At 36.1% G+C, this 22,431-nt stretch overlaps 1 protein-coding gene across 2 annotated transcripts in view; it reads right to left on the bottom strand.

Moving 5' to 3' along the window:
- trrap (transformation/transcription domain-associated protein) overlaps nucleotides 1-22,431 on the bottom strand; it is a 185,343-nt gene that overhangs the window by 83,618 nt on the left and 79,294 nt on the right. For both annotated transcript variants that reach the window (XM_056469966.1, XM_056469967.1), the window contains exons 44-47: nucleotides 13,895-14,108; nucleotides 11,151-11,276; nucleotides 8,481-8,627; nucleotides 4,280-4,482 (exon numbers count right to left, since the gene is read on the bottom strand). In XM_056469966.1, the coding sequence (XP_056325941.1) occupies nucleotides 4,280-4,482; nucleotides 8,481-8,627; nucleotides 11,151-11,276; nucleotides 13,895-14,108 (690 nt within the window). The remainder of the gene's footprint in view (nucleotides 1-4,279; nucleotides 4,483-8,480; nucleotides 8,628-11,150; nucleotides 11,277-13,894; nucleotides 14,109-22,431) is intronic.

Raw genomic sequence — 22,431 nt, 5'->3', positions numbered from 1 at the left:
TGACACGCAGTGAACGCGTGGTGGCGTTTGAAGGCGTGAGACGTGGAGCACAGATGCTCTTGGTTCTGGAAGTCATTAATAAGATAATAACACTACTACTGAAACGGTTGAGGTGTTTTAGAATGACTAAAACAAAATATCTGATGTTTTACAATGTGCTCAGCCTGCTGGTTTGTCCATTCACACACATTTTTATCCTCACATGATCTCTTACAACAAAATCACATGACCTTTTTCAATGCGCATACTGGAATTTGTTCAGTAAAACTGTTTCCATCACTGTTCATGCACATCTTTTCTTATCGAATAAAAAGTTTATCTATCCTACTCAGTTATGCGCATATGTTTTTTATGCACATTTTAAATTTTTTTCCAAAATGCGCATAAAAATAGGTGGTTGGTAACATAGCTTGTGATGGGATTATTTTAATAAGACCACTAATAAATAAAGGCAGAACAGACACTATTTTTGCAAACAGAAAGAGACACTATTTTTTTGCAATTTTGTTTGGGGCTGCAGAAATAATTCACCTTACAAATAAAAAAATTAAATAAATAGAAAAAGTTCCTCTTATCTATATTAGATCGCATACTGTTAACTGAAAGACAAATCTCTTTACTTTCTAAAGTGTTAAAATTGGTAAAAACGGGTAAATTACTACATAATTAAAGGGTAAATAAATAAATACAGATTTAAATGGTCTTTTAAGGTGTCCGGTCATACATTTTTTATTATGAAGCGCTCTTCCCTGAGGTCCAGTTATAATGACTATTTTCCATCCTCTCTCTGACCTTGCTGTCGACTATTATTTTTAAGTGCCTCATCATTCAATAGCCTTCTTGCCAAGTCTGCACTACATTGTGGCTAGTCTACGCCTCAGACGTCACACCACAGACAACTGACTTCTAAACATGAGATGCATATGGCAAACAATAACACTGGTTACATTTGACAGGTTTTCTCTTAGATTTGTGTGTCACATTCTCCAATGGTCCATTGGTGTGATCAACCTTTATGAAAGATGATCAGCTACACACTGGATTTTAGGCTTGGGTGGAAATACGGTAATATGGTATACCACGGGATCTAAAAATATCAATGGTTTCAATTTCAATATTGTTATACCGTCATAAAAAACAATGCACTTACATGGGTGACAATGGTTAAATATTAAATATAATTTATTTAATGCCTAAGAATGCGTACGCATGGTTGTCATCACGGGACATCGTGGAGGAGAAAGAGAGAGGTGGGGAAGATGGCGTGTCACACACTAAGTGACCTGTTCTTGAAAGAGAACACAACTTCTGCAGTTTGGCAGTATTATTTCGGGTTTCGACTGAACGAGAAGGAAGAGGTGGTAAACACGAACGAGGCTATTTGCAAATTTTGCAACAAAAAGGTGAATGCAAGAGATGGAAATACCTCCAAGCTAACGTCGCATATACAGTATTCAGTTTCCGAACGCTTAAGGCCAGGGGAGTCCAAACTTTTTTCGTAGGAAGGGCCAAAAACAAAATATCATTGAGAGCCGTGGGCCTAAGATAAACATATAAAAATATTTTACATTAAAGTTGCCATGGGTCATTTCCAAATTTCTTTAATAATATTTACAAATAAATTCAAAACCTGACTTTGAATCTTATTGGAATAAGAACATAATCACATTTATAAGACAGTGGAGTTCAATGCTGAATACACTAGTCAAGCAGAATCTCCCTTTGCCTTGATTTGCTTACCAAACTCTCTGCATTGTCTTCTATCCGTCAGGTAACAGTATGTACAATTTAAACTAAATTATAGCATTTAAATTAAAACATTTCATTTAGCTTTTTTTGAAGCTTAACAATAAAACAAACAAAAAAAAGGTTACGTTTTTATGTTAAGCCAACTGGATTTTCAAAATTGAAGTTTGATGCAAAGACCCTTGTATAAATGATTTACTGATTTCATGCTGGTCTCCAAATGTAACTTTTACATTTTTTTTTTAAAGTTGCATTTAACAAACTGTGACTGTTATAGATATCCGTCATGCAGCCTCTTGCATAGTGCTTGGCCAATGAAAAAGGACACAAGACATTTAAAAAAGCCAAGTATATATTTATAGGTCTGTCAAAAATAATAATAATTATTTAAATATAAACCAAAACCAAAATTCATAACCTAACTAATGCAATTTCCCCATGTCAGTTATTTAATGTTCTTCTCTTAAAAATTCTGTTAATACTTTCCCATTTAAAAACACACTATAGAGTGTGTGAACAGACTGAAGGCTTGAGTTTCACTGACAGCACAAGGAGTGCATTGTTCATACTGTATAAGCAGCAGTTTGTAACCCAACCATCAACTAAAAAAAAAAAGAATGTCATACTTAACATGCTGCACATTTTTATTAAGTTTTTTGTTTATTAGTTTTAAAATGATGCAAAGCATCACTTAATCTCCTCCAGCTTACTCGTTTATATATCAGGGTTCATCTCAGCAAGTTCCACAATTAAAAAATTGTAAGAAAAAATACAAAATATTACATTCATTGATGTTTTAAAACTTTGAATGAATATATAGAAAGAAATATTTTTGTAAAGAGAGGCACATTTAAAACATTTGTTCACTTGTGATGAGCATTATTTAAAATTATATTCATTTAGATAAGACACAAGTTTTTTTCTACTTGATCATAAATTGTCATTTTGCTTGCAAGAGATGTTTTCTATTTTTTTACTTTATTCCTTTTTTTTTCATTACATTATTTCAATTTGGGCTGAGCCGATAAAACGGTATTGATATTTATTCACCGAACACCATAGTCAATAACGATAAAACAGTTCAGTATGAAGTTTCGGTATGAAGCGCTATAGCTTTATTAAAATGTGGCTGCAAGGTGCGTGCCTTGGAAGGAATGCCAGTAAGATTATGGGTTATTTCCAATCGAGGCCCATGGCATTTTACAGACGCACCTAGTAAAAACACTTCAGAATGTCTTGATTCACGCAAGTAGAACTAACCAATCTGCTTCACACATTGTATGCAATATACACATTTCGAAAATAATGCCAAACACGGAGCACCCAAACACTGCAGTGCTTTTTCATTCTCTTCATAAATACAAACTAGTATCAGAACTGCAGCAATAGTTTGTTCGTTTGTCATCCTCTGAGAAAATGGTTGATGGTTGCCTAGTTATGAGAGACGCCAGAGGAACGCACATTAAAAATGGTGAAGGAAACTGAATTCATGTGCTCGCACTTTTCACATGCTTTTAGACGCAACATGTGAATGGACTCTGGTTGGGTTTCACCAGCTCAGGTCAGGATAACGACATGCACGGAAATGAGTGCCATGGCAAGCAGCAGTAAAGAGATTATAAATAAAAAGGATGTAAGCATGTGTCAAGAGTGGTTTTTTGGCTTCTTTTCTTGTTCATCCTAGCCACTAGCACCCCATCTGAAAGAGTTTTTAGCATAGGGGTAATGTAGTCATTCAACCTGTAATGTTGCAATGTGTATTTGAATAATGATGGTTGGTTCCTTCACTTAAAAGCTCAGATTTATCATAATTTGTTTTGTTATCAGGGTTTGTAGTTTACTGTGTGAATATTAGACACCTTACAGATGTTGATCAACCTTAAAGTTGCTTTGGTTGCATACACTTTGTAACATTTTATTTATTAAATTTGAGTCTCTTTAGCACTTGTTTATTTTATTATAAGACATGAGACAATATATTTTTGTTTATTTTTTTGGTTTTTGACTATTAAAACTATTTGCCTAAGTAATGTTGGTAAATTAAAATAAAATGGTTAAAAAATCCTAATGATCCTAAATGGACTGTAAAAAAAATTCAATAATTATCAATACCAAATTATATAAAAAAATTTTATTGTGAGAATTTTTTTCCTGTATCGCCCTAATTTTAATATCACAGATTAGAAATGTGCTCTTTCGCTAGAAAAATATGTCCAATATTAAATAGTTCAGTATGTTTACAGCACAAATCTTTAATGAATTAATTATAATAATTAAACTGAAAAATAATATAACTGATCAATAGTTGAAATAAAGTGTGATAAAAGTGTTCAATTAATGAAGGTTGATTTTAGGTCACATTGTCCAGGGTAGTTTGCACAGTAGGTGTAATTTAGGATTTGTGCTGCTTAACTTATATGGTCTTTGTGGTCTGAGAAAGTTCTCAGTTACAATATATTTTTCCCAAATGATTTCTAACAAACAGACTTTAACCAAAGTCATTGTTGTAACATATCAATGTAAGAGTGTTTACCTGGTTAGTGGCCATAGGGTTGCCTGAGTTTTTCACCCACTCCTCCACGATCTTCACAACAGCTCGAAGAATCTTCGGATCGGGAGATTTCTCGATGAGGGAAGTGAGGATGACCTGGATGAAGTTCTTCCTCATTTCCATGTTCATAACTGAGAGCCTCATCTTCACTAGATCCAGACTGAGCATGACCAATTCGCTCGTCACTACACCAAACAAGCAAACAAACAAAAACTATGAGTCATACACAAAATGGATATTCAACAGAAATTCATGACTCAACTAAAAACACACCCAGGCCCTCTGTCATTTTACAAATCCAAAACAAAGAGGAAAAACTACAAGCAAGCTCACATACACAGCCAAACGTTACATAAATCTCAAAGGCACGCATTGAACTTGCATTAAAAAAATTGTAAAAGACAGCTGAAGATATGAAGCATAAAATACGAATGCTGAAAACGGGGGGAAAATGTGATTGAGTTTTAGCATGGAGAGCAGTAGCAGAAAGGAGGTGGGTTATGAGTTTAGTCTGGCCTCTGAATGTATTTTCTGCTTGATTTGCTCAAGGTAAAATGTGATTGTTCTGATGAGTTGAACCACTGGGGGAAGAATGTGTTAGAGGCTGATTTCCAGTTCACCACAGACTCGTGCTGTGAGGAGATTTTGGGGCAACTGTGTCAGGGTGACATTGCACCATGAGGCCCTTTCAGACGGCATGTGTGAATGTGCACATGTCTGTTCAATCCCATCTCAATGTACCATTTAAAAGCCATAATAACATCTAGAAGGCACTGAGCAGATGGGATTGTCTGGATTTGATATTCTGCTGGACACAGTGGGAGATTTTTGACTTCAATCACGGAAGATGTTTCTCGGTGTGGATAGATTTGTGGGCCTGGCTCCAAACATTTGATTGGCCCTCCTGCAGCACCCAGTGGTCAACCATGGACAGCGCACGCTAAAGCACACACACCCTGCTCTCCAAGGTGACAACGTGTCTTTTTTGTCTCTCTGCCCACTTTTTAAACTCCTCCAGATGACTGCAGACAACAAGATTAAAACCGTCCTGGTAAAAGCGTATATTTTTCTCTTCATATTGTCAGGAGGCTAAATTTAAGACAGACTGTCAGTTGATGTAGAGGACCCGTTCTGTCAGACAAAGCAGTAGATCTTAACCTATCCTCAGCTGCCTTCCATATTCTATCTCCAAAGCAAATGCAAGCTCGAAATCTTTAAAGGCTTGGAAACGGCCTCCTGGAAGGGAGGAAGTGATTTTAACCAAGTGCAGATGTGTTAATGATAGAAAGAGGTCAGTGGTAAAGCACAAAACGGTTTCAATTGAGCATAGAGTATGCATTCACTTCTAGACAGCAGCCAATTAGGATGGATTCAGATGATGTAGAGATCCTCTGAGTGCCATCAATGTAAGAACACATCTGATGACCTCTGCGCTGCCTGTTCAGTTTGGAATTTAAATTAATGGAATTCGATAAGAATTCATGATAAATCACTTTTTTTTATACCTACAGTGGGTCATACTTCAATATGACCATTACCGTTGTGAGTGGCACTGCCGCCGCACTAAAGGATTTAGTGAAAAATACATGTCATGTTTTAGGAAATTAGATCTTTGTATTTATTTGTTTTGCAAATGATTTTTAAAAATGGATATAATTTTCAAGATTTTATATTGTTATAATGTGGTCTAAGCATGAAAAATAAATGTCCTTGAAACCTGGAATACATCCGTGTACACAGACTAATTGTTCATACAAAAAAATAATATTCAATAATTTTTTTACATTCATTGTTACAATGTAATAATTCAATCACATACATTAAGGTTTGAGAAGCTGACATTTTGCTAAGTGAATAAACCCTGACTAATAAATCATGACTAAAAATTTAAGCAGACTTCTTTTCCATCATGTAATCTCCTTGATTTTAGTCATGTAGTTTATTTTTTCTTCATATTTCCAACATTATTAAGAAAGTGAAATAAAAAAAGTATATAATAATAATAATTATTATTATTATTATCAATTCCATAAATTTTGACCAGCATGGTCTGTAGATCATGTGATTTAATTTTGGTGAAAATCAGATAATCGGCCTAGGACAAGTTCCATCAAACATGTTTTGTAGAAAATTCTAAATAGTGAAAACATTTTCATGATGGAAAATGACGCCATAGGGTGCGTTTGAATCTGAGTGAAAAATATCAGATGAAAAACTGAATTTTGATTGCAGCCCATTCGGTTCAAAAGTTATAACAATAAACATAAGTGAAACTTTGAACAAGATGCGGCGCTAGACAGTTTGAGTAAGAACTTTAGGTTTGCTGTGGTTCATGTTAACACTGCCCTCTGTCATTGTGCCAAATTATACAATTTTCCCGCATACCGTTATATGGGCTGTCATTCAAATACGGCGGAAGAAACGGAAGAAGATGAATAATAATAGGAACGCTAATGAAAACAACAGGTGCCTTAACACCTGCGAAGCTTGGCCCCTAATAATAATAATAATAATAATAATAAAGTTTATTTCAGTTTCTTATTTGTTTGAATTGATGTTTTTTTAATAATAACAAAAATAATAAAAATAAAAATAATAATTGCATATTAATTATTATTATGTCAAGCTGCTGAAAGTGAATTGAATTTATGTATCTTTGGTGAAGAAAATAACCTTAAAGAGACGGTTTATTTAAAACTGACAATTTTGTCATCATTTGCTCACTTGTTCTTTTTAATAAAAAATAAATACCTCTTTAAAAATGTTTTTTTTTTTTTTTTAAGTAACCACTGACTTCCATTGTATTGGTATTTCCTATTATAGGAGTCAATGCCTACAGTTTTCTAACATTCCAACATTGTTAACACTATTCAAAAGACCTTCTTTTGTGTTCAAAAAAAGGAAACTCAAAAATGTTTGTAACCACTTGAGGGTGAGTAAGTCTTCATTAGTAGGTGAACTAACCCTTTAATCCAGCATCTAAGGCAGGGCTTCTCAAAGTCCGGTCTTTGGTCTGGATCCGATAGTGAGGATATTTAATCCAGACCCTAGTCCATTTCTTATTACAAGACCATGTGTAAAAGATTCAAATTATGGATTTCCTTTACTGATAAATGCATTAACCTTGTAAATCAACTGTTTAGTTCAGGGATGTCAAACTCAATTCCTGGAGGGCTGTAGCCCTGCACAGTTTAGTTCCAACCCTAATTAAACACAGCTGATCAAAATAATTAAGTCTTTCAGCCTTGTTTGAAACCTACAGGTAAGTGTGTTAAAGCAGGGCTGGAACTAAACTGTGCATGGCTGCGGCCATCCAGGAATTGAGTTTGACATCACTGGTTTAGTTGATTTAAAATACGAGCTGAAATAAAAATCGAAGGCCTGCGTATTGTCATGATCAGTGACCATCAGTGATCGTACGAAGCTTCACGTGATCGAGTGGGCTAATCGCGTGCACCTGATTTAACACACCGCAGCAAAGCTATCATTTGAACTGACGAAGACATGTCTCACAGAAAAGAAAACTTGATGAAGAGAATAGACAGTTCAAAGTTGAATGGACAGATAAGTATGCATTTATTCTGCCACAAGCCAGCACAAATCATTCTGCTTGATTTGTAATGAGACAATTGGAATTGTAAAGAGTGGAAATTTGAAATTTTACTATAAAACGAAACATTTTAAACGGCAGTATCCACAAAATACAGATATAAGGGACGCAAAACTATAACAGCTAGAGTTTCATTACACACCTTTTGTATTTCTCACCTTTTTTTTGCGTGCATTGCTTTTTAATGCCCACACCTAACCCCACCCCTAACCCTAGCCCTCACAGTGAGGTCACTCGCTCCATTGAGTGCATTGTGTCTGACATAGCATCTCAGCTTGCATCATCATGGCTGCATCCAGATACTACTGGTCCTACATTTTGTTGTGTTTTACACAAAAATGCACTTATATTAATGATTTTTGCCACATGTGCAGTTGTATTTAATGTGTTTTGAATGCAAATGCCACTTTATTTAAAGAAAAATAAACTTGTTGACTTGTGATGATTGTTATGGATGTTTTTTAAAAACAAGTTATCTAATATCAATTTTTTCAGAACTTTGACCTTAATAAAAGTTTAGATTGGGACCTTCTCATGTAGACATTGAGAACCCCTGATCTAAGGAATGATCACCTGTGCTGGTTTCAGCGGCTCCAGGGTTGGGTTGCGGGCTCAGGTGCTCTCTCACCATCTTCTGCAAAGAGCGCATGAAGACGGAAATGAGCCGGTCGATGTAGCTGGAGTTGTTGCTGCAGGCCGACTTCAGGATCATCAGCGTTCCTGGAAGCAAAGAGGAGAAAAGCCAGTAACATGACGCCCCGCTGCCCTCGCAACACCGTCAGACACAGCTAGCGACATGCGCTGCTAATGACTTTGGGTGCAGCTTCTTTGTCCCTGTAGTTGTATTACAAGGACGTTTCTGAAGAAATTTAACCGAGTTGCCGGGTATGGATGGGGACAAAAAAAAAATGTATGAGTAATGCATTTCTTAGATCACAGCTCAGGGGAGGAAAGATGAATGTAAAAAGTCACCCTCGATGGAGACACAAACAGTGCATCAGTGGTGAATGTAACTCTAGAGCACTGCCAGAGCAGAATCAGGAGGCATTTATTGACCAACTGTGCCATTTTAGGCTGAAATAAAACACTCGTATTTTTAGAATGTTTTCCAGTCGAGTTTGCACTTTTCAATTATGAAATAATTAAAGATGAGCTGTAAATTGTGAAGCAACTAAGTGTTTCTTTTTAAAAGACATCACACATCAGAAATGGAGATGATAAGATTCAGTAATATTTTAGAAAGATGGTATTTTTACTCTGTGATGGCAAAGAAGTGTTCTACCAGCTTTCAGTGTTACTCAATCTCTAAAATATATTCTGATATGGAGATTTTTTAAAGTTTTTTTTATATTTTTAAAATCTGTGATTTTAGAAACAATATTTTTAGAAACTGATGTACTTTTTCAGGATTATTCGATGAAGTTTATAATGAATAAAAAATATTTAATTAAAATAGAAATGTCTTTACTATATCTTTTGATAGATGAGATTAATATATTTTTTAATAGCAGGTAATTGCTAAATTTTTTATTTTAAGATTCTTTAATGAGCACAAAACTTCAAAAGAATAGCATTTATTAGAAATAGAAATCTTTTGTATTTTTAACATGACTTCACTATTGCTTTTGATTCATCCAGAACGCTGCTGACAGGATTCTGACCACAAGCAGAAAATCAGAGCACATTACACCTGTCCTCAGGTCTTTACACTGTCTTTCAGTTAGATTCAGAATAAACTTATTTTAGTATTGATAGATAGTATTATTACTTGTTTATAAATCACTAAATGGCCTAGGACATCAATACATTGCAGATATGTTCACTGAATACAAACCTAGAAAAATCACTCAGATCATTAGGATCGAGTAAATGAAAAAATTAAGAGTTCACTTCGCCTTTAGCTACTGTGCCCCCCGTTGCTGGAATCAGGGTCCAGAAATGATCAGATGTGCCGTTGGCACATTCAAATCAGGATTTAAAATACATCTGTTCAGCTGCGCCTTTACTGAATGAGCACTGAGTTTCTTTCTTTAAATTAATTTTAAACCTGTTTGAACACATTTTTTATCTGTTTTTAATCATTATGTTGTCTTGAGAAAGCCAACATACTGTTATACTTCTCTGTCCTCGAAAACAAACGAATCTCCTCCTAGGCCGTTCATGCTACGAGACCCACATTTGGTCAAAATGTGCCTTCTGCATTCAAAATTTATGCTATATCTCATCATGCCAATAAGATTTCTCGTTTTTGAATAAAAAATGTTAAATATTACATTTTAATAATCCGGGCATATAAAAAAATATATACAACTCCCAAATTTGGCCAAAACCTGTGTTCTGTATAAGATTTTGTTGCTTTATCTTTTCAGGTTTATCAGACTTCTAGTTTTCCAATAAATAATTTCCAAGCATTACTTTCCTCAAAATATGACAAGCCATTTTTGACTTAAACTCCATATTTTTTTTCTGATATGGCAAGCCATTTTGCATGCATCACTTTCACACTTATTAAGCATTACATTTTCAAAAAATATGGCAAGCCGTTTTTACATTAAATCCAAGTCCAGTTTTTGACATTGGGGTTGATTTATATCACTCCTATTGGCAAGAAGCTTTGATGTATCATCACTAAGCTCTCAATTGTCCCCATAGCAATAAAACAGGCTAACCTAGCAACCATTTAAAAACAGAAATATCTCTAAAACAGAGCATCGCAGAGATCTGGGTATTGGCTCGTTTGACTCATGCTAGCAAATAGGACTTCCTGTGTACTATGGTAACAATGATAAGCCAAGTGCTAAAAATGATTAGCTTCATGCTATTAATGATTATCTAAGTGTAATAACATGCGTTTTCTAATCTGGTTTTATTTTATATTTCTTTTATTCTTGTCTATTTACAGCATAACCGTTGAGTATGAAATGTGCTACAGAAATTTGCCTTGATTCCAATTTTAGTTGAATAGTTTTAGTATAAGTATCAAGTATTACAATTTGTTTTTAATCCTACTAACTTCTAAGCAATAATGTACAAAGTCACTTTTTTTAAACAGTTTTATACAATACAGATTTTATCAAAGCAGACCCCAAGCAAAACCCAATCTCAAAAACAGAATTATACATATTAAGCACGCACCCCATAACAAGTGTATAAAAAATCCAAACCTAAGATATATTTAGTGTTGAAGAACAATCTTCCAGAACAACTCCCTTTGGTCAGGTAGTAGAGATATTAAATTCTCACCGAACAATTGAGTTGGGTTAGCGCTGCTGGCTTTCTCATAGTTGGTGAGGCCTTCGTAAATGACTTTCCCTACAGCAGCGTATAAACACTCCAGCTCCTCGTACTTGGAAGCCACTGAGGAAGTGCCTAAAGAAAAAATAGATATATAGTGAAAGAAAATTACTTCATGTATTTAGTTACCACTGTTATAAAAAAAAATACAAGGAGGATAAGAAAAACAAAGACTCTACCAATAACAGAAATGTGGAAGGCTTTACATGATCCCAGCTGAGAAATAAAGGTCTCGGCAAATAAAATGATATAAATATAAAATGAAAGATTTGCTATTAAAACGATGATGCTTAAAAATGTGTTGAGGAATGTCTCAGTTAAACAGCCCTTGGGAAACATATAAAGTATTAAAATTTTGCATGAAGGTTGATCATTTTGACTGCAACTGTATATATGTGTATATGTATTAGGGCAGAGTGATTAATCGAAAAAGTAATTGAAATCAGCATTCAGAATCTATAATCGATCAAATTTTTCCAGGTCAATTTTTTCTATTACTTTCCCTACTGCATGTGAAGTCACGTGACTCCTCCTGTTTATACTTCTGCATCGAGCACATGCGTATGGTCCAATGTAGTCTTCAGGCGGTCGCATACCCCTCGCAATGGCTGACACCAATGATAAAGCGCACCTCAAAAAAATGTAACCACATGTCGTGACAACGTGTAGCACAAGCTCTGTGGCTTTATAGTGTTGACAAGTGTGAACGAGGCTGAGAGCCGTAGGAGAACAGCAAGCCTGTTGAAGCGAGTGTTTACAAGTGTCGAGTCTCGTGAAGCAGCTCCTGTTGGAAACTTTTGTTTTGAGTTAAGTTTATGGTTGAAAGTTGTTGCGCATCCACCGGTTCCTGCCTCTGAATGAGTGAGTTTGAGCTACTTCTACATTAAGGTAGCATTCAGAGAAAACAAAAGGAACTCGACACAGAAGAACATGAAACCCTCCTGACAGCTAGCGTTTCGGAAGGCTCATTGCAGAGCAACACAAACAGAGTGAATTATATATACACGACTGCACACAAGGCATGTGTCGTGGATCACAGCAATCACACTGCGATTTATACATCTGTGGCCACTTTGCAGCCACATCTGATATCTGGCCAAGTAGGATGATGGACCTATTCTTAAGCCTTACTTTGCACTACATTGACGATGACTGGAAGCTGTGCCAGAAATGCCTTGAGATGGCATATTTTCTATTAGATTAAAATTACTATTTACATTAAAGTATTTGTTTAAAGAAGATGCAAGAAATGCACTGTTATTAAAATACTATTTACAGAATATACAAGAGTTATTTTATTTAGAAGAGATGCTGCTTATTTTCTATTAATATGAAAAACACTGAAAATAATTAATTTTGTTTCCAAAAGTGCAAGTTAATTGTTTTCACTGTTTTATAATAAAAAAGTGGCTGTTGGTTTTAGGCAGTGTGTGTTTTCATTTCAGTTTTTCAATAAATAATCATAGATAGTAGATAGTATGTGTTTCCTTTATTTTAAAATGAAATAAACAAATAAATAAATAAAATAATCGTTAATCTATATTTTTCTGAAAAACAACTAATTGCTATTACCATACCTGTAAACCCTCCTGTTTTTCCCAGGCTTCTCCCGTAATTTACAATTCTATCCCACTATTATCCCATAAAATTATTTCCCCATATTTTTAATCTTTCTATGAAGGGTGGCAATAAACATGAAAGAGCTAATCCTCCATATGCGCAACCCATACCGCCGAACCACCAGGGAACCCTCTTGCTTAAATGTGAATCTGTTCTGTGCTTTAAATTTATTTAGTCATGAAAACACTGAAATAAATATTAAATTGATGGGATTCCCTTCCTTTCCATTACAGGCACCATCGCCTCTCCTATGCAATCCTCAAAACAGCCAGTTCATGTAGTGGTGGGTGACTGTCAGACGCGCTGCATAATGATAAATAGATGCTGTTTTCCAAACGAATTCCGTACACGCGATTTGAAGCGGAGTGAAAGTGGACACTGAGTTCTGGGTGTGTGTTTGAACAGACATACATAATAATAATAATAATAATAATAATAATAATAATAATAATAATAATAATAATAATAATAATAATATCTAAACATGTCGATAAAGAAAATTAGTGGGTTTTATTTCTAAACTCAACAAATTTTATTTTATTTTAATTTATCCATTATTTTCACATCTCAATGTTGACAGGCATATCTATTACACTTATTCATGGACGGATTGTTTGAAGTTGCAACAAAACTGTAGTTTAGAAGTCAAACCATTGAGCACTAGAGTCCATTACAGGAAGAAAAATCATGAATGTTTTCCTCAAATCCTTCACTTCGTTTCAACTGAAAAAAGAACGAATTTTTGGAAGACAAAGGGTGAGTAACTTATAAGCAAATTATCAAGAAACAATTACGGAAGTGAACTAATCCTTTAATAGTGTCACCGTATCCTGTTATCGATTATGACTACATTGTCTTAAGTTATTCTGCATTACATTCGACCCATTAGAGTGTCTGTTAACAGCTGGTGACCACACCACTGGACTGTAGACTTTCAGGATTGTATCTTGCAATCAAATAATGATACTGGTCTACTTTCTGAAGTGATGCAGTTATTGTTTACCACACACATCAACAGCTGCGCTCAATTCTCTAACACAAGATACGAGCAGTCAGGAGTTTGATCTACTCACTGGGTTCAGTGGGGAAGGTGCTCATGAGCCTGGACAGGAGGGAATGGACTGCCCTTAACACTTTGGTGTTTCCACAGGTCATGCATGCTGCAATACCCCGCTGCAGGGGCTTGAAGTGAGAGAGGATGGCTGGAGGCTGGAGCACCGACAGAAGAAAGCTGAGAATCTCAAGCCCTGTGCAGATGTTGGAGAAGTTCGCCTGGTTTGGCTGCTCCTGAAATCAAAAGAGAATGAGCTTATTGATGAGGTACAGAGGAATGACCATTCAAAGGTTTGGGTAAGGTTTGATTTTTTTTCTAATATTTTTTCTAGATGCTATTATGCTTTCCAAGCATTGATCAAAATTTTAAATGACTCTTTTAGTCTTTTACAATTACTTTAATGTATTTTAAAAGTGATTTCAGCAGTCATCGCTCTGTCACGTGATCCTTTAGAAATCATTATATGCAGTACAGCTGAAGATCTTTGCCCAAACCCGACGGGACTCGAGAGGTTTGGGCTTAATTTCTATTATTTTAGACGGGGTCGGGCCGGGGATAAGGCTTGCACGGTAAATTAACAGTCATGAGATGCATTTCGATTAGCTCGAGAAAGTAATCAAATCGTTTGTTACAACATTAAAATTCATCCCTGCAAAGGTGAAACAAATGATGACGGAGAAGTCAAAAAGAGCGATTTTTAACTGCGGTCAGGCTAGCCGTCAGTTCAAAAAGAACGGTCATTTTAGCCACCAAGGTATTTCGCTGGTCGCTCATACACGGTGTATTACGGTAGAGCGCTAAACAGCAATGTACAGCAAGCTGACAGGGAAGATGATGAGGTCACTCGCTACATTGAAACTGCTGTCATGGAAAATGAAATGGATGTTCTTGGCTGGTGGAAGATGAACAAACAATTTTAAGAATAAATAATGTTAAAACACAAATAAACGGCTCATTCATGAAAAAGGCAAAAGAGCTGTGTGCATGTGCACATTGGAATAATGTCGGGCCATAAATGGTTTCAGGCTTTTAAAAAGCTGTCAATCAAAATGTACTTGTCGGGCTCGGGCTGAAATCTGTCTGGTTCGGGTCCTATCGGGCATGACATTAACACTAGATTTCAGCTGTGGCGGGTTAGACAGACACTGGCTGGTTGAAAATAACGTTTAAACTGCCAGAGCTGCCTTGTCCCTAAAGATTAGAATATTAGTTTAAGATTGTTTGTCAATATGCACACAAATGTGAACTTACAACCAAGAAGCAACATGATAGATAACTTTTCGTGCGAGTAAAAGAAAGCAGGTGAATACCGAATGAGACGATCATCAGGCGCACAGTGAGACACAGACGATCCTTACTCACTAAGGTTGTGAGCGAAGCACTGCTGATGTGAAGCACGCAAGTTCTTAAAAGCTCCCATTTCCTTGCGCAAACAACCGTGCCTGGGAAAAAAGCAGTGCTCATGCACCCACCTTCCTGCTGTTTTAAAGAGCTCCAGTTTTTATGTAAGCAACAGCGGTTGCCGCTTTCGCTTTTACCGTTCTTTGAACAGATTATTAATGGGCCTAACATTAAAAGCGTGCACGTGATCATCCGTTCATTATCGCACACAGAATGTTTTTCACCTGCTTTCTTTTGTTTACAGTTATTTTTGTTAATATGATTTAATTATCATCCTTTACAATAACATTGTTTTAATAGAAAATTAACTCTCTATTTATCTATAGTACCTAATGATCTATGACCTTTAGCCTGGACAAACTACTGTGTATAGTTTTAGATAAATGAGAATAATTTTTTTTTTTTTTTAAATGTCAGTAGTTTAAGAATATTTTTGTTGAATAAATAGTGTAGCCTACGTATACAGCTATATTTAGCTTGTTTTGACACACTGTCTTTTATTTGTGGCAAGGAAATAATTAGTTTAGTGTGGCCAGAGAAAAAAAAGGTAAATCCTTAGTGTTGAGCCCTAAAAAGTCATGTGAAATTAAAAAAAAAAGTTAAGGAGGCATGTGGACATAACACAATTAAAATCAAGTAATTTTAGCATGCCAAAGTCAAATTCATGCATACAAAATATATTTTCCCAACAACAAAATTGTGGCTAGTGAAAATGGCGAGTGGCTAGTAATGTTGGAAAACTACTAGCCACAGTGGCTGGTGATCAAAAAAGTAATGTCAAGCCCTGATTATATGCTATATCTAACTATCAATGTTGAAAACAATTGGACTGCTTAACTCTTTTTCTTTAGAAAATGGGATGCATTTTCTTCAGGATTCTTTGATGAGTAGCAAGTTCAAATGATCAGAATGTTAATCTAATTTAAATGTCACTCATGCTGAATAAAGAATTAATTTGCGTAAAAAAAGGCTTCTTATTTAACTGTTTGCATCTTTACCATCTATTCCCTTTAATTAGCACTTGAAGCAATGTTTACATGTTGCTAAATATTTATTTTAAAATGAGGAAAATTACGTTTTTTCTATGGTATTAAGGCAACATTGAACAATGGCACAGCCGTAAATTATTGTAAGGCCAAAAATACAATATACCTGTAATTAACAAAACAAAATCTTGTCTAGTAAAGGAAATCCTGTCTATCGAACGAATTATGATCTACTTTGTTTTAGTGAATCATATAGCTGCAGCCTCCATCCTCCATCTTGCTAGACATAAGCCGGTCATGTTTTTTACATAGTTGTCTATGAGTTACTAAGGAATCCAAAGAGACGTTGAATGACAGTGTGCTCCCCCATATAAAACAGTGTTTACAAAACTAAAAGGCATGGCGCATCACGTCTGGTGTGCGTGTCCCTATAGGCATTATTTATGAGCGTCACATCATTGCACTTGTTTTTAAAACTAATTATAACAGCATTAAGCAATTTCAACTGAAATGAAATAGGAAGATAAAGTTTGATGTTAGAATTTGTTTTTAATACTAATATTGACAGCATTAAGTAATTTGAACTATAATGTCTATTTCCACTTGGGAATACTCATGCCGAGGCCCTCAGACTATGCTGCGCTGCTGCACAAGGCGTTTGGTCAGTGGAGAAATGGTCGTGCCCAACTGAGCCTGGTTTCTCTCAAGGTTTTTTAATTCTTCACTTTCGCCAATTGGTCAAGTTTTTTCCTCGCCGCTGTCGCCACTGGCTTGCAGGGTTCGGGATCTGTAGAGCTGCGCATCGATGGATTTGCTCTTTAGTGTTTGGACTCTCAGTAATGATTATTAAACCACACTGAACTGAGCTAAACTTTAACACTGAAAACTGAACTGACACGGATTCAATGTACTATGATCTTTCATGTCAAGCTGCTTTGACACAATCTACATTGTAAAAGCGCTATACAAATAAAGGTGAATTGAATTGAATGTAGTAGGAAGATGAAGTCTGATGTTGGAAATTCCAAATTATCAAAAACATTTTTTTAAATGTTCATGGCACTTCTTATGCCTCATTCAGACTAGCAGTAATTTTGTAGCTGCCTGTCGCTCTGGCTGGCGACCTGCTGCAAATGCAGGTCTGTGCAGGTATATACAACACGAATACAACTGGCCCCTGAGTGAGCTGAGAGAGGATCACGTGAGCTCTACTGGTGCTCTTATTGGCTGTTGCTCAAGAAAGTCGCTCTTCATTTGCAAGTTAAAGGATTCTGAACATTGTCATGTCGCTCAACACGCCCACCTGGTAGACGGAGGCCACCGGAAGTTGCTTGCTCTCTGTTAAAATGAACGGTTGCTTGTCACTTTGCCAATGCGAGTCACTTGTAGAGTGACTCGCTACATTCAAAAAAATTTTAGATTCACCCCTGGGCCAATATAAAGTTCATTAGGAGACTCTGAGTTCTGAGAATTTAATACTGTTCAGCTTCCCTAAGCAAACTTCCAGACAAGTGTACTCCAGCTGATAAACTCCTAAGTTCTACTGTTGCCATTGCCCTCATTTATTTTGTTGTTGAGAGACAGCACAAAGCATATTCATATATTTATTAAACTGCCATTCTTACCAGTGTAGTTCACACTGTAATATTCTGATAATACATCACATAGATGCTTCTTTGTACCAAAAAAAAAAAAAAAAAAAAAGTAAATCACTGCTAAAACTTTAGGTGTCACACCAGTTAAAATTAATTGACAACTTCATTCACCTCTCATTTCACTCAAGTAATATTCCAGCTTGGCACAATGAGTAAAAACCTGTGCTGATTAGGTTTTGAGGGGCCACTGAATATTGACAACAAAGGTCTGCTCCCTGAGGACCGAGGGACTATCACTTCACATCCACAATGCTGAGCTCGTCCCTGCAGCCTGTTCTTTAATCACTGACAAGACAGCACAATGAGATGATAAAAGCCCCTCGGATTTGAGGCACTGGTCATTAGTTTGGATAAGAGAGCTGAAATAGCACCTCACTCCCTCAACAGGGCTCTGGGCCACCAACAATGAGTGACCTGTTTGTCAAACTCATGCCACAGGAAGTGTCATTGACCCACTCTGAAAATAAAGATAGAAGTTATGGTAGGGTGGTAAACGTCATTTTTACTGGCTGCTTGAAACGAGAGCACAAGAGAGAGTAAAAGTGCTGTACTGCTGTAAACAACGATCATTTTTGAGAATCAATTCAAATAAATTTAGGAATCAAGGATTTTTAAATATAATTAACAATTTCAATGAAACATTGTCATATTTAGGAGAACTCCGGTTACTCCATAGAAATGGAGATTGTAGATTTTAAAAATATCAAGATAGTTTTGAAATTCTGTTTGATAAAACAACTACACTAAACTAAAACAGTAGATATACTGAATAAAAATGCTAATTCAGTCTCTTCCAGTAGGTGGCGCTTACAACTGGAACAAGGTTATTTTCGTTCACGAAAACCAACTAAAAAATCTAAACTTAAATTAAAAATTTTCGTTAATTGAAATAAAAAATAAAAACAGAATTAAAAAAAAAAAAAAAACAAGAACTAACTGAAATTGTATTGTGTAAATACAAAACTAACTGAAACTAACTAAAATTATAGCAAAAACGTCCTTCGTTTTCGTCTTTGTAAATGTATTTGATACATAATCTTACTGTAAGCCTTTTGGGAATAAATCTGTTTACTTCGCGCTGTCAGGTGTTTGACCCGTACAGCACTTCATGTTTCAAAAAATTTATCTTTGGTTGGGTTTTTGTTATACAATATTTATTCTGATGATTTTGAATCTTGCACCTAACAATTATACTCATTTACAAAAAAAAAAAAAAAAAAAAAAAAAAAAACTACGCAATTTTAAAATATAGAAACTAATAAAAACTAGTAAATCTACCTCTAAAAACTAATTAAAACTAACTTAAGTTGAAAAAGTCAAAACGAAATAAAAACAAACTAATGAAAATTCAATAAAAAAATAACATTTAAGTTTTTAATACTTTTTAAGGTCTCTAAATCTCTTTAAACTGATTTTTTTTATTTTTTTTATTTTAAGACTCAGTGAACACCTTGCAATAGCAACACAAAAATGATTTGTATTTGGGGCTTGCATGTTTGCACTAAAGATGACAGTTAGTCAGTGACATCAGACCTGACACTACAGTGGCTCTCTAGCCCATGAAAAGGCAAACTGTTTTTTTAGAAAACTCGCCAGATGATTCAGTTTCAAATAATAGCACTAGCTCTAAACTAGCATTCGGTTCTTGCCTGTAGAAAATTGTTAACCATGATTACTATGACTCATGTCACAGTGAAAACCCTGCGATAAAAACTAATAAGCAGGAACTTCCCAGAGATGCAGGGATGAGTAAAAAAATGCTGTAGAAAGTACAATTCTCTCCACCATATCAGAGCATTTCAATCACAGGCCTACATGAGCATAGGGAGCCGCATAACTGTCTGGGCCCTGAAAAGAATCGATAAAGTGGTGTGCCCGAATGACAGGAAGTCCATTGCTTGATAACAGGTGGAGTGAGAGAGGAAGTGAGAGAGCAATGGGAGGTTACTGTAATAACGGTGCAGGTGGCTGACGCTGACTAACTGAGAGCCGTTCTCTCTCTGACATCTGAGTTAGTCACACCAGTGAACTCCCAAGAAAGAAAAATCATTCATAAGATTGAGGATATTGATTTGGCTCGCATCAAAACTGCTTGGAACTGCACTAGAAATAATGAAGAAGGATGTTAGATGAAAAGCGTATGGATGACGACTTCAAGGCCCGTTCATACCCAGACAACAACTCGGCGTGATAAACATTTTGATTTTAACTAATGGCTTTTGATGCAGATATTCAGATGACAGGAATATTAGTATGGCATTAGCACAATAAAACTTAAGAAGAGGAGAAATCTTCCATTGTACTAAAAAAAAAATGCATTAAAAAAGGTCATATTTTGGTTTTGGGGGTCTTCAACAACAGTCTGATTTGCATACAAGGTTAAAAAACACTTCCATTGTCATACAAGCATTTATTTTTACCCAATTATCTCAGCGACTCCCACATGATTCGTTCAGCGATTCATTTGTTCCCAAACCCATCCTTAGCACGATGCTAATCTGCGCTGATTGGTCCGATGACCCAGTCTGTTGTGGTTGGTCGACTGCGTTCAGCGTGAGACAGAGAGAAATGCCCACCACAGCTTATGAACAATATTGAAGTAGCCAGAGTGCAGAGTGTATGTGTGAGCCCAATGCAGGAATGCATTAAAGCAGTGCAGTTAAACACCAGCATATTGCTCTATTCTTAACCATGACACACATTTAGTATTAATCCACACAGTGGCAAAAGCTGAACTATTTTGAAACCTTATTTTGAAACAGCTGATGGTGGCCATAGCAACGACAAACGGCAGAGGATCACGAGCTCACAAACGCATTTAAATCCGTAAACAAAACGTTTTCAGCGTGGTTTTAGATGCGATATGAGAATATAAAGAGTTAATCAGATACAGTACAAGTCATGTGAAGTGATTACAAGTAATAGAGAAAACAAGGCAGCAACCATTTTAATCACACTTAAGTTACTTACACTTATGAAATGGAGCAACTAATCCATGAACTGTGTACTGTAAAGTTTCTGTCAAGCTCCGACAAAGTCCCATGCATCAATAGTCTTTTCGGTCTTAATGGCCGACAAATGCCCTGTTAGAAGCATGTAGATTGCTGAAGCACTCGTCAGAAAAACGACTGGTATAATGCTTTAATGCTGAGGTATTTTTGCAAAAATAAACTTCAACCACTGACTCTTCATAGCCTCTTCTTTGGGTAGGGAAAATAACACTAACTTTCCCTCACACTTTAGAGCACAGTGTCTTCGTGACATGATTCAACCAGGATCTGCTACAGTGTTTGTCTTCTTTTTCTTTCTACAGTGTTTGTGGGCGGGGCCGGGGGGGTTCAATTTTCCCGTGTCTGTGCGTGCAACAAATGGGTGGGGATTGAGTTTCGTATAGACGTCACGCCGACATGGCTAAAGATTCGTTAACCCCACAATTCATTTGAACCACTATGAGTCGACTCTTTTATAGAGGAGTCACCCAGGATAAATTAAACATGTGGTCCCGCTCACTAACACAGTAGCAAAGAATAAGAAGAAGACAAATACTGTAGCAGATCCAGGTTGAATCAAGTCACGAAGACACTGTGCTCAGCTGGATATTACCGGAAGTGTGAGGGAAAGTTAGTGTTGTTTTCTCTACCCAAAGATGAAACTGTGAAGAGTATTTTTGCAAAAATACCTCAGCATTATAGCCCAGCCTGTGCTGCTCTCGTCATTTTTCTGACACATGCTTCTGCAATCTACACGCTTACAACGGGAGATTGTTCGGACCATTGTTGAAGGAAGGATCAGAAAAGACTATTGATGTGTGGGACTTTGACAGAGCTCAGCAGGATCTTTATCAGTACACAGCTCATGGATCAGTTTCTTCCTCCATTTCACAAGTGTAAGTAAACGGCTGCCTCCTTGTTTTTTCTAGCTAGAAAATTATGTATTTAATTTTGTTTTGTTCCTTGTAACCACTTGTACTGAATCTGGTTAACTCTTTATATTCTCAAATCATGTCTAAAGCTACGCTGAAAACACGACGCGTGCTGCTTCGTTTACGGATTTAAATGCACTTTTGAGCTCATGATCTACTGCCGTTTGTTGTTGCTACGGCCACCGTCAGCTGTTCTTACACACATGCAGTGGTCAAGGATCAGGTTAAATGCATATTATAAGACAATGAAAGTGTTTTATGACCTTGCATGCATATCGGCCTATTGTTGTAGACCCTTAAAACCAAAGTATGACCCTTTTTAATGTATAATAGGGGCTCTTTAAACACGGTGCACTTTCAGATTTAAGTCTTAGCTGGATATTTCACTTCACTTAGAGCTGTATTACACACTGCATGGAAGGTAATTTTCAAAAACGCATAATTGGGGCTCTTAAACTTTTCTAATTATGATGGTAATGCAATAATGTGCATTTTTTGTAGAGCTGCTTTAAAACCTTAATTAATTTGAAAAGCGCTATACAAATAAACTTGAAGTTAAAAGGCTGTATAAAAAGTTTAGCATAAACTGCCA

This window comes from Danio aesculapii, chromosome 12 (genome assembly GCF_903798145.1).
Source record: "Danio aesculapii chromosome 12, fDanAes4.1, whole genome shotgun sequence".
NCBI lineage: Eukaryota > Metazoa > Chordata > Actinopteri > Cypriniformes > Danionidae > Danio > Danio aesculapii.
Note: the sequence above shows the minus strand (reverse complement) of the source record. Positions and strands in the feature narration are given on the sequence as shown.